This window comes from Syzygium oleosum, unplaced genomic scaffold (genome assembly GCF_021117445.2).
Source record: "Syzygium oleosum isolate NSW1041296 unplaced genomic scaffold, Sole_v2.1 Sole_v2.01, whole genome shotgun sequence".
Taxonomy (NCBI): Eukaryota; Viridiplantae; Streptophyta; class Magnoliopsida; order Myrtales; family Myrtaceae; genus Syzygium; species Syzygium oleosum.
In genome coordinates, this window is record NW_026607485.1 from 23,868,639 (window position 1) to 23,881,433 (window position 12,795).

The 12,795-nt window shown below is 40.2% G+C and overlaps 1 protein-coding gene and 1 pseudogene across 1 annotated transcript; one reads left to right on the forward strand and one right to left on the reverse strand.

Annotated features, from left to right (window-relative positions):
- Window positions 1-1,783: 1,783 nt before the first annotated feature.
- On the reverse strand, window positions 1,784-4,499 carry LOC115676228 (disease resistance protein RPV1-like; annotated as a pseudogene).
- Window positions 4,500-8,175: 3,676 nt separating this feature from the next.
- Window positions 8,176-12,392, forward strand: LOC115676142 (adenylylsulfatase HINT3). The gene is made up of 7 exons (XM_030599021.2): window positions 8,176-8,528; window positions 9,220-9,275; window positions 10,242-10,299; window positions 10,645-10,711; window positions 11,513-11,568; window positions 11,880-11,933; window positions 12,021-12,392. Exons 1-7 carry the CDS (start codon window positions 8,310-8,312, stop codon window positions 12,144-12,146), a joined length of 636 nt encoding a protein of 211 aa, XP_030454881.1. The 5' UTR covers window positions 8,176-8,309; the 3' UTR covers window positions 12,147-12,392.
- Window positions 12,393-12,795: the final 403 nt, after the last annotated feature.

Here is a 12,795-nt window from a genome sequence, read left to right on the forward strand (position 1 = left end):
GAAGGATTTGGGGGTGGGGAAGGAAAATGTTTTCCCACCCCCGAACACCGGAAAATGCGAAAAATGTTTTCCGGAAAAATATTTTTCCGCAAACGAACATAGCCTAAATGTCGTCTTCATTTTCCTTTATTCGGCCTTCATCTGAACAGCTGCCCAATTTGCCACAGCTCCCTGCATAAAAAGATTTCTGCATTGAGACTTTAATTTCCCTCGGCAACATTAGAAAACGGCAAAAGGGCAGTCATTTGAGATGTCTCCCTTAGTACTTCTTGTTAATCTTAAAACCTAAAAGAAGCCTCCAGTAAAGCTTGAGGTGAATGGAAGTGCTTCTTTTATAGATAATTACCGAGGCATGACCATTTCTAGAAAATGTAGGCAGTAATGGAGATCATGCAAGAGTCCATTCACATGATTTCTGACCCCAAGTGAGACTTATCTTATGTCCCACACACCGATAGTACTGAAAGTTAGCCTTAACTCCAAGATGATTTATGATGCATTGGAGAAGCTAAATAGTTCTCCTCTCCTGTCACATATGGTAGTTGTGTTGCATCAACTATTGATGCCGCTACCCAAGTGAAATTCGTCTTTCTTCATTTTATAACTTCTCCATAACATATGCAAATCCTAGTAAGAAGTACACCTTTCCTTGAAAATAAACTGAATACAAGCATATCGATACAGAGGGTCTGTCTACTTCACAGCTGCAAAAATGAGTTGATTATTATGTAAAGTTCCCGTATGAGAACCATAGTTATATGACCTTCCAACACACATTCCATCTAATTGTTTACAGCATAACGAAATTATCTCCAATGCGAAGCGAGGTCATCAACTTCGTAATATGTGAAATAGCAAATCGACAAGGATCTCTAATAATTTGTTACATACCAAATAAAAAATTAAAAATGATACAATCAACATGCATACCTCCAGCTTGGAAACATAAAAGCAAGGAGAAACCATCCAAAGAAAATATAACTAAAAAGCCAAACCAAACTAGGAAAAGAGAATAAATATTTGTGCATAATTTAGAACCCCCTGGTTGTACGGAGGGATCATCATTTCAATACCTTCATCAAATTTTCAGTCATCAACTTGTGAAAAGGTAAGTAAAAAGTGCATGTGAAACTTCTCCTTTCATATCCTGTGAAAGAATTTGATTGCAGAAATGGAAAAACATTGGGTGTCAGATGAAATATGATACCTCAGTTTGTTTAAAGTTTGAACACAAGGAAACAATTTGTCATCGTCGATCAAAAAGCTTTCAAGAGAACGTGCACTTATTCCACGTCTTGTCCCTCCCATCTGGCGTCTTCTCCCTCGTATTCGAACTCAAATTCGGCATTTTCTCCCTCAAATTCAGATTAATAATCTTCTTCGTCCCATTCGACCCATTTGTCCGACATCATCGAGCCAAGCCAAGAGATTGCCTCCACATTTAATTTCTGGCAACGATTTATTTTTAACATTTCGCAGTCCCTTCAAGCTTGACAGATCAAGCAACTTTTGTAAAGATTCACAAGAAAAAAATCTCTAATTTTCCAAAGATTGTGCTAGTTCGCCTTAAATTTCAAGCAGATTACCACATTTACTTATGCCAACCTTTTGCAATTTCTTCAAGCTTGACGGATCCTGCAGCTTCTGTGAAAAATTCATTGGAATAAATCTCCAATTATTTGAATCTCAACCAAATTACCGTATGTCAAACCTTTCAGGTCCCTCAAGTTTGACTAATCAGGAAACTGACGTAAAGATCCACATGGATGAATCTCCAATATTTTCAAAGATTGTGGCATTCATCTTGAATTTCAACTAAATTACCATATTTACTTATGGCAACCGTTCGCAGTTTCTTCAAGCTTGACAGATCAGGCAACTTTTGTAAAGATTCACATGAAGAAATCTTCAATTTTTCCAAAGATTGTGGTAGTTCGCCTTGAATCTCAACTAGATTATCACATTGATATATTCCAAACCATTGCAATCCCTTTGAGTTTGACAAATGAGGCAACTGTCGTAAAGATCCACAGGAATAAATCTTAAACTATCCCAAAGATTGTGGTAGTTTGCCTTGAATCTCAACCAGTTTATCACAAAATTCTACTTCAAGATTGCTTAGTTTGTTTAAATTGCTTAGATCAGGTAGTATCTTTACCTGTCCAAGCCTCTTAAGCACCAAATCTTGTAGGTTCTCCAAACAACCAAGGCCTTGGAACTCTGAAATTGAAGCTTTCCAAATCTTGAGAGTTGATAGGTTCTTCAAATTCGATAGATCCTCCATCGAGCAAAGTGACTTGCAACCGACCAAACGTAAGGAGGATAAACTTGAGGGAAGCCTCGGGAGGCGATGCAGGTTAGAGCCCTCGAGGTGAAGTGACTTGAGTTGAGGAGGAAGGCTAACGTCCGTTGGTGAGGCGGTCACATAATCAAAGTACAGGTCCAGAGATTCCAGATTGCTTAAGTTCGCCATCCACCATGGTATCGGATCTTCCACGGGCCCATAAGATTTCCTACCAAAATCACGAGAGTCAAATCTCATATCCAATTCCTTCAAATTAGTAAGGTTCGAGAGATCTGGAAACGTGTTCATGTACAACCGATAAACTATTAATTTGATAAGACTTTCAGGAAGCCTCGGTAGTGCGTTTATTTTCGCACCATGCAATCTCAAGATCCTCAGGGATTTATTCCCGTAGATGCAATTGTCAATGTTCCCATCAAAATGATCGCCACTCTATCTTCTGGAGGCTTCTATTTCTTCGAGCTTCCCAATCGTCCAAAGGGCATCAGGTATTTTGCTTATCCGACTATTCCACATCTTCACTACTTTCAAATTTTTCAAATTTCCAATGGAGTCGGGTAGTTCTTTGATCTTCCACGTGTTGGATATATTCAACTCAATCATCGATTCCAAATTTCCGATTGAATCGAAAGCCTCTCTAATGATACACACCCGCCTAAAGATAGGTATTCAAGGCTTGCAAGATCTCTACCCAGCTCTTCTGGCAGCCTCTGAAGACGCCCACAGTTGCTTGCATCCAAGGAAACTAAGTGTATCAACTGACAAATCAACTTATTAATTTCGATTAATGATTGACAGCCGCATAGGATCAAACGTTCTAAATTTGAATGAGCAGAGAAGTTAGGGGATTTTTTCAAGCCTTGGCAATTGGACATATCCAGAACTTTCAAGTTCTTCATCACCTATACAAGAAAAATCATGCAAATATTACTTTCAAATCTAATAAGATGAAATAATGTGTTGTCCAGCATATAATATACCTTAATGTGGCTCTACCCATTCCAATCATCTGTAATTTTGCTCCAAGATAGATTAAGAATAACCACATCCTCCATGGAGAAATTTGTAATGTTAAATGTTGGGGGAATATCACGCCAGGAAAGCCATCTTAATTGTGGAAGGAGATCTAAATTCTCACTAGTTGGAAGAACATCTGATGGCGATTTGTGCCAAAGAAGCTTCTCTTCTGCACAAAAATTTTCCATTGAACCGTCCAATTCAAGGAACTTTAGATCTGATAGGCTCTCAAAGCCCTTATAGGTAAAACGATACTGCCGTTGATGGTCCAACTTGAGACGAAGAGCTTCAACTTCTTTTTTCCCCTGCCCATAGGAAAATTTTTAAAACGCATTTATTCAAGTGCATTATATTAAGCAATTGAGTTCAATACTATCATTCCTATAATCTTAGAAGAGCAAAAGATATAGGTTGAGGATGTGGTAATGGCGCTAGACAACACAAAAAGAAACTAGGTTTTTTTTAAGGAAAAATCCATAAATACTGGGAATTTATAAAAAAAATTTGGGGGGGAGGGGGTGTTTTACCTTAATTTTACTTAGCAAATCCAATCTTTCCTTAAGATCCCACACCCTACTTTGCTTCTTTATTTTGGTGTTACTTTCTTGACGAACTATTTCTCTTCCGAGATCTCTAAGTTGGTCATGCATCCACACTCCATTATCCTTTTCAATCTTTATCAAAGACATGTTCTGCAAAACTTCCACAGCTTCTTCCGGAAAAAAATTTAGATTTTTCGTAGAAATGAACCATAATGTCTTTATTATATCCAATGAAAAGACAAGTTATATCGAGGAATATATGCTTATGTCGAATTTCTTATGCATCATAACTTATTTTCAGGTTATGTCGAACTTCTGTGTGAGGAACATTTTCCAACTTCTCCAATATGTCATTCCACTTTTTCATTTCAGTGTGAGATAAAAGTGAACCAATGACCTCAAGAGATAGCGGAAGACCTTTAGCAATGTCTATCACCTTGTTGGATTGGTCGATATACTCGTCCAAAGGAGAATCTCTTCTGAAGGCATGTTTGCTAAAAAGTTGAAGAGATTCATTGCGATCCATACCCATAAGCTCATAACGGTCGTCCACTTTAAGAACATCAAGAACTTCTTTGTTTCTGGTAGTAATAATAAGTTTACTCCCTTTACCAAACCAATCATGCCCACCTACAAGCGCACCCATATGATTCTTTTCATGCACATCATCGAGAAGCAGGAGGACTCTTTTATTAGACAACCTATCTTTGATGATCTTAATCCCATCATCAATGGTTCTTGTGACATCCTAAATTTCGACCCACTTGGTATTTATGAAATGCGTAATTTCAATAACATACTTGTAGTAAATCTCGCTCAGACTTGATCACTCTTGAGACACTAACTAGTGGGGAAAGGCTAATTAGGGATCTAGATTCGTGCGACCATAGAACCTGACCATGGACTGACTTTCGACCATAAGGATTGTCGAGGTGATAGTTTGGGCTAATATAGACCGATTTAAGGATGGTCATGGATCGATTTGCGAATGTAGTATAATTGGATCGCGGGTGATTCTGCCTCGCCAGAATACGAAATTAGCGAACGATCTCGAACCTATTCCAAACGATCGCGTTCTTTAGAACTAGTGATTAATCCTTGCAATTACATAACAATCGAGGTCACCATGGCTAAAGTGGACTTAAACGTGGCTCGATTTAGTATCGACCACGGGTCGAATGTACGAATTTTCCTGAAGGCCGTCCGTTAGTTTGAGATAAGCTCAAGTCGCGTTTATTTGAGTTTGGCCATTAAATAGAGACTGAGTTTGGGTGTTGAAAATTTTGAAAGTCATGACAGAGTAATTGGACAACATCGTTATTAACTTGGTCAGCCTCGGAATTGTCCGGATTCGTCAGAAAACTGAAATTTTGACAGGAAGTGGAAAATGACCGTTTTGCCCCTGGGATTTGGTGAAGACCAAGCGTAAAACGAGAAGGGCATTTTTGTCATTTCACACCAACTTTAGAGATAAATTTTTGGACGATTTTGCCCCTGCACTTTTGTGAAATTCCAATTTTACCCTTGGATATTTTTTGTGAGGGTTGATCTTGGCCGTCGATTTTTGGATAAGATTGAATTGTGGCCGTTGGATGGAAAGTAGAGAGAATGGCAAGATGGTAATTTTCCGGAGGTAGGCTTAGACTAGCCTTTTTCTCTCCTTTTTAATCTCTTTTCTCTCTCTCTCTCCCCTCATTTTTCTCACGCCTCCCTCTCTCTCCCTCTCCTCTTGGCCGAATTCCCTCTCCCCCTCTCCCTCACGTGAAAATGGCCAGCCGGCCACACCTTTGGCCGACGCCGCACGTCCGTCCGCCGCCGTCCGTCCGTGGTCGCCGTGAGGCCGACGGCGCCCCTCGCCGTTCATTGACGCCGATGTTGCTGTTTCTCCCTTGTTCAGCCACCCTTGGTTGCTAAATCTAGCTTAGGACTCCGGGGAAGTGATATCCTAAACCTCGCCTAGGATAACGGGTAATTTCGGGTTAGTTCGGGGCCGTTTTAGCGAGTTTTAGGGGTTGTTCGTGGAGAAATTGGTGGACTGAATTGGCTGAGTTGTTTGGATGGATTTGTGATAATTTTAGAGGTGGAATTGAGGTTAGAATGGATTAAGTTGGTGATCGGGATGATTACGAGTTATTATCGGGAATTATTGCATCAAAAACGGGCCTAAATGTGATGTTTTAGTGATTTTTCTGTGGTGGCTAAGTTGACGTGCTTATTGTGGCTGAATTGCGGCGTGCTTATGTTTAAATTACTATATGTAGTGAATCAGGATTTGTGGCATGAGTGCGACGCCCTTGATTGGTGAAAATTGGCCTAGAATATGGAAATTGTGTTAAATTATCTACTAGGTTGGTAGTGGGATTCGAGTTGTAAAATCTCATGCGTTTCGAGCCTGGTCCTTGTTATTTTACTTATAATTCACTCGACACAATAAATTTTTTTATGACGTCGGTTTATTTAAAACTCTTATAATATCCGACTAATTTGACCGCTCACAATGAGATATTTAGATATCTTCTAGTAATATATCGGGTATTTCCTCTGGTTCTGTATATCTCTTAGGATAATGCATATATATCCTTTGATAGTGCATATACTTGATTGATTATATTTGGTATTGTGTTTATCCTATTACCTTACATAGTCATTAAATAAAGCCTATAAATAAACTCCCCACGTATTTTTTCTACACATCGAATTATACAGAAATTCCTCAAATCTGTCTTCCACGTTCTTTTTAACTCTCTTCATTCCCTTTTTGTTTGGGAAGCACCGCGCAAAGGACTTTTTCCCCTTGACCCGTGTAGAGTCTAAAGTTTGAGCTTGTTAACGTACTTACTTTGACCATACTTAGGTTTGTTTGTTTCGCGGAAAAATGAATGCTTTGAAAAATATTTTCAAAAAAATGATCGCTTATTTCTCTTACAAAAATGAATGAATGAAACATACTTTTATCGTCCACAAAAATGTTTAGGCATAATTAATTATCGATAATGAATATATTATTCATTAGCTAATTATTTCAAGCGATATAATCAATCATTTTTATGAAAATGTTTTCCAAAACGTGTATTTTTCTCTAAACAAATGGACCCAATATTTATGCCAACATTGAAAGTAATTTTTATCAAGGGTCTTGGATCCAATCTTTGATTGAAACTGATTTACCCTAAATTCCTCATGCGATAGAGTTTTAACCGAGCAAAACCGGGATCAATTTTCGAAGCAACGTATTATGGTACGTTGCATTTAAACGATTTGGGCTTGTAGCGGGATTAGTCCAACCCATTCGTGCAATGTCGTGGCCTATTATACTATTGCTATGGATGCGATGTGGCCAAGGTCCCAAAAAAAATCAATTTTACATACGTGAATCTCGACGGTTGAAAGTCCAAATGGTGGTCTGGGCCTAAATGAAAAAGAAAGTTGGGATCCTGGGGGGTGATTTTTAAATAATGAATTCAACAGGTTCTATAGTGCGGTGACTTAAATAATGGCCAACATAAACCATAGGTCCATAGTCCCCCTAAAGCCCAGTTTTGGTGGATGTTACCAAACATCTAGATTGAGATGGCAATATTAGTGTATACATATGTACCTATTTATATGTACGTATGTATTTTGGATCTAACAAAAGATCCGAGTGTCATCACGAGTCTAACCGATTGATCTAATTTGTGTCCGTTCAGAAAAGTTATATTTGGTAAGAGAAAGCTTTGTCCAGCATTTACATCTAGACGAAATAATTCACCTAAACTCATATATTTCATCGTAAATCGATTCATCATATTGCCGTACATTATAGGTGCGTCTTCTCCGTGTTCCTCGGATTGGGAATGGGCACATCTGGGCGGATCTTAATCGAAACCAACAGGCACGAGAAGGACTAGAAACCCTCGAGCAGAAACACACACATAAAAAGACAAAAAAAATAAGAACAACACGACTAGTTACGATGATCTTTAAAGATTATAAGCCGTGATTAAGAGACGATTCATTTACTCAGACACGAACTTATAAGTTCACGCGTATGCTCGGGGCACATCGGGTACACGCGAGGCGGAATGAATGGCAATCCCTTCATTTCGGTAGGTAAAATGCGACATCGCGACCCGACCCCCTCCACCGATCGCGACACGATGCGGCCCCCCGGGCTCCCGTCGGTCGGGATCGGTTCGTGTGATCGGGAACGGATAGAGCGAAATCCGAAGTGTGAAAAAACGCCCCACCTGCCACGCTGCGTACGGAAGGTCCCACATGCGGATAAAGCCGAAGCAGCATCGATCACGGTCTTTCCGCTTTCAAAAAGCATTTCGGTTTCTTTGCAATTTCTCTCAATTTTCCCCCGATTTCGGAATCACCTTCTCCACCGCAAGGAACGCGACCTCGGGAATCCATGGCGGCGCCGCAGAACCTCGCTCGGTGAAACCCCGCCTCGAGCGCCAATGGAGAACCGGAGGCTCGCCGTCCTCTGCTCGCATCTACGCCCCGTCGGCTCGGGCTCCGGCTCCGGCTCCGGCGCCGCCAGGTTGTCCACTTCCGGCGCCTCGAGCGGCGGCGATCGCGGGAAGAAGCAGCAGCGGCCTCGCGACCCCGGCGACCGGGGCTCGACCAAGGACTGCGTGTTCTGCAGGATCACTCGCGGCGAATCCCCCGCCTTCAAGGTATTTTGATGGATTTTTGACCTGTGGTGGTAATCATCCCTAATTCGAGGATGGATAGCTGTTTTCTTCCGCGTCGAAGCTCGTTTCGGTCGGCCGTTCTTGCGTCTCGTAGGCTATGCTTGCTGGACCGTGCGAGTTCGATGTCCCGTTGCGGTTGGTGACTGCGTGCGGAAGATTCGCGTTCGACGTATTGTGTTCACATTTTGCCGCGTGATTAAGCATTACCGGTGCTGCTATGTGGCGGACAAATGTTATGAGTATGTGTGGCTGCTAGAATGGTTAGATTCATTGATGGGATTGATTTGGTGATTTGCTGAAGGGATGGTGGAAGGCATAGTGAAGCGTTTATGTTATGTTGCATACATGAGTAGCAGTTCTTGCGGCTTTTCATTCTCCTTCTATGATTTGCTCTTATCTTGGCTTGCAAATTGGAGTTCTTCATGGAAAGTTGACATAGGGACTTACGTGCTGTAAGCATCGGAATAGTGACCATTCATCTGTCGAAGTTTAGAATCCAGTTTTGCCTTAGGTAGGTTTGACTTCTAAGAGAATGCTAGAAGATGAATGGATCCGTTGGGTATCATTATCTTCTTCTGCTGGATAGTTTGAGTAATTGGTAGCTATCATTCAAGGAGAATGGTATCTTCATTCATTGGATCTAATTTGTTTTGTACTACTTTTTTTTTTACAGCTCTATGAAGATGAAAAGTGCCTGTGCATATTGGATTCGAAACCTCTGACTCATGGGTAAGGTATTACACAGCCAACAATGTGCAGTAAAATGAGCCTCGATATATTACATACATGACTTATATAACCGAGCGAAGTTATCGTTCTGGCTTGTACATCCACTTGTCATCGACATGTGCGTCAAAATACAAGCACGAATGGATGAGGCAAAAATGCAACTTTTACTCTCGTGATTAACTCCTCCGTTGTTTGGCCAGGACTTCATATAGTCTCATCTAATTATCCTCTCCAGATTGTGTCACCTTGCTTCGTTAAGAATGATTGAGATGAATTCATGTGAATATACATGAAATATGGTTGGCACACCGAAACTATGTTGCTGTTAGTTGCAGATGCTGCCATCTGGTTTTTAACTTAATGAGTATAGCAGCCTAGATGATGAGTGTTGGTTTGAACTTAGTAACAATTGCCTTACTAATGACAACTTTCTTGTTGTCAGCTTACATCCTAGCAGTAACCCATATCATAATTAAAAAGACTCTACATGCAGATCACATCAGGGGCTGAAAAACTTTGTGAGGTTATGAGAAAGCTTTACATGAGCTGTTGGAGATAGGATTCCCACCATTCCCATTTAAACCCCAATCGTGGTTGGTTTGACAATAACACCCAATATTATTTGTCTCAATATTTTTCTCTTCGTTTTTGGCATTAATTGCTTTGTTTACCAAGGGTTAAGTGGGCTTTAGATTTGCCCCTTTGTTGATTGATTTTTGACAACCGGTCGCTCTAATAACTTCCTGTTGCATTGATATTCTCATTGCATTAACATGAATACCTACGGAGTTAGAGATTGAATGGTCGTTCTAGATTAAGTATGATTAATTTAATAATTTCATTCGTCTGCTGTTTCATCGGATCTGTTTTGTTCTTGTTTTTATACTTTTCTGGAATAATTTTTATCTGACTTCCTTGGTCGTCATACCTGTTGAACAATTGTAATCATGCACTTCTTGTTTCTAGGCACTCTCTGATCATTCCAAAATCTCATTACTCTTCTTTGGAAGCGACACCTCCGAATGTAAGTCTAGTCTATTTTACTGGATTCTTTTCTGATTTTGACTAGAAAGTACTGAAACCTGTTATGGTTAGATTTTATTAACTAGCATCTATATATCTTGTTTGTGAAGTTTTTGTCCTTTGGATATATCCTAGCTGATTTGCAATGTACACGTTGAATTACAATGAACTTTCTGTAAACCGACTCTGTTGTTACTTCTTCTGCTGTGTGCTGTTTGTTCTTCCCAAAATTTCTTGCAGAAATGTCTTACTTAGTAATTGGCAATGGTCATACTCTTGTGGCACATATTTTGTTCGTTTTCTTGGTACTACTGGCTTAATGAACCCAAAAGATTTCATCATGTAGGTGGTTGCTGCAATGTGCTCAAAAGTTCCATTCATTGGCAGTGCAATTATGAGAGCGGCTGGTTGTGGTATGTATCAGGGTTCGACTTGTTTATTTGTATCTCATTGTCTTAGTATTGCTTTCCATTGTTAGTTAAAAAGTAAATTATTTACCTTTATCCGGGAGATCCAGCACTAAAGTGGCTTGACCATCGACACATTAGGTAAAATGGAAGTGCTTGCGGTTCAATTCTAGAATCCTTGAAAAGGTTGTATCCTACATAATAACCTGGAAAAGTTCTTCAGTTAGAATGATTTGGGCCAAATTGAGAACTCCACCTTGGTCCTGTGTCCATATTGGGTCCTTTTATATCGATGACGTATGGATTGGGCATTTGTTAAGTACCCGTTGATAAAGAAATACTTGTATCTACGCCTGAGAAAAAGATGAAGAGCCCTTAAGTACTGGGTATCGTGATTCGCTGGCAAAACAACTAGGACATTTCTAGGCAAAACCTGGATCCGCTTTAGTTTATTCCTTTGAAAACTCTGGCTGTAGCCCTCGCAACCTCCAGTCCACCTGATCCGACTCTTTGTAAATAGAAAGCTGAGGAAAGGTGAAATAGAAGAAGAAAAAGTTCTCAGAAACAGCAGAAGTTGAATTTTGAGTTAAAAGTATTGAAGCAAAGACAATTCTCTCTAGCTGAAAGGGTCTGTTAGGAACATATAGGATGGTTAGCTGGCAACTTGGGGGCTTCGGGTTAACTTGCCAATGCTTTTGTGCTTTCTCTGGTGGTATCATCCTGTTGCGATACCCTCAACCATCTATTTGAACAAGCACTTAAAGCTCTTAGTGCACTAATACTCACGGTCGATGATTTCCAATCCAGATTCTTTCAACTTGTTGGTTAATAATGGTGCTGCTGCTGGACAAGTCATATTCCACGTAAGTTGATTGTCTTCTCTATAGGTTGAATTTGCTCCTTGGCTAATCTCAGAGAATTGTATTTTGGGTTCTTTAAGCTGATCTATATGAGACATTCCCCTTCGCTTAGAATTGTATTTTGGGTTCTTTAAGCTGATCTATATGAGACATTCCCCTTCGCTTCATAGCTTCATCGAAGATGAACAGTTGTATCATTTATACCTAGGATGCTGTACCTTCCCATTCAGTCTTATTTGGTAGTTTGAATTTACCATTGCACATAGTATGATCAAATGCAGACTCATATTGCCTTTTCTGCATATGGTATGCAGACTCACATTCATATAATCCCTCGAAAAGCCAGTGATTGTTTGTGGACTTCGGAGGTATGCGCTGCTCTCTTCATGCTTCTGTTATGCTAAGCCAAAGAAGCTTGTGAATACAATACCAACAATCGTTTCAAATTCTGGCAGAGCTTGCGAAGGCGTCCCCTTAACTTCAACCAGGATGCCTCTCGACTCGTCGACCGTGTGAGGGAGGAGTTGTCAACGTCAAACGTGTCTGAGGAAAGCAAGGGCCAAGAATCTACTCTCTCATGACATTATTGGGGTCAGTTTTCTTCTTTTTAATTATGTGCGGGAAAGAGTGTATGATTAGGAGGTTTGACTGTATAGGCCATTCTTTTGTGTACTTCTTGTGACTCAAAGGTGCATTCGCTTTCTTGTAAATTATTCCCTTACATAAGTTTGTTCCAAGTTCCTCGTTTGTAGCATAGACACTCAAAAGGGTACATTACATGTGAATCTGGTGTGAAGGGTCGTAAACTGGACTGGTAGTTTGCTTCAGATGCGACATGGCTGGGATTTTGACTGTTTGTTCTCTTCTATTCTGCCCTTTTCAACATGATGAAAAGTTAGCATCTCTATCGCGGTGCAGAGAAGGATAAGATAATGCGGTGGCGACTGCAAGTAGAAATACATTATGGGTTTCTTCTGCTTGTAAGGGGGGCATCAGCATATTAAACAACTGATTGCAGAGGGGCACAAGGTCGTAGAGTTAAGGCAGTTGACGCTGCTAACCACTGCACTAGTTGTTATTGGATATTGATCGTGTTTATCTGATATATATTTGTTTTAGATATCTAACCATTAGCACTGAAAGGGTCTATAAGCAAGAAAAATAAAAAATGAATGCCTAAGATTCTGTCATAGATTTAAGAATAGACAGATGCCCCTATCGTTTTGCCGC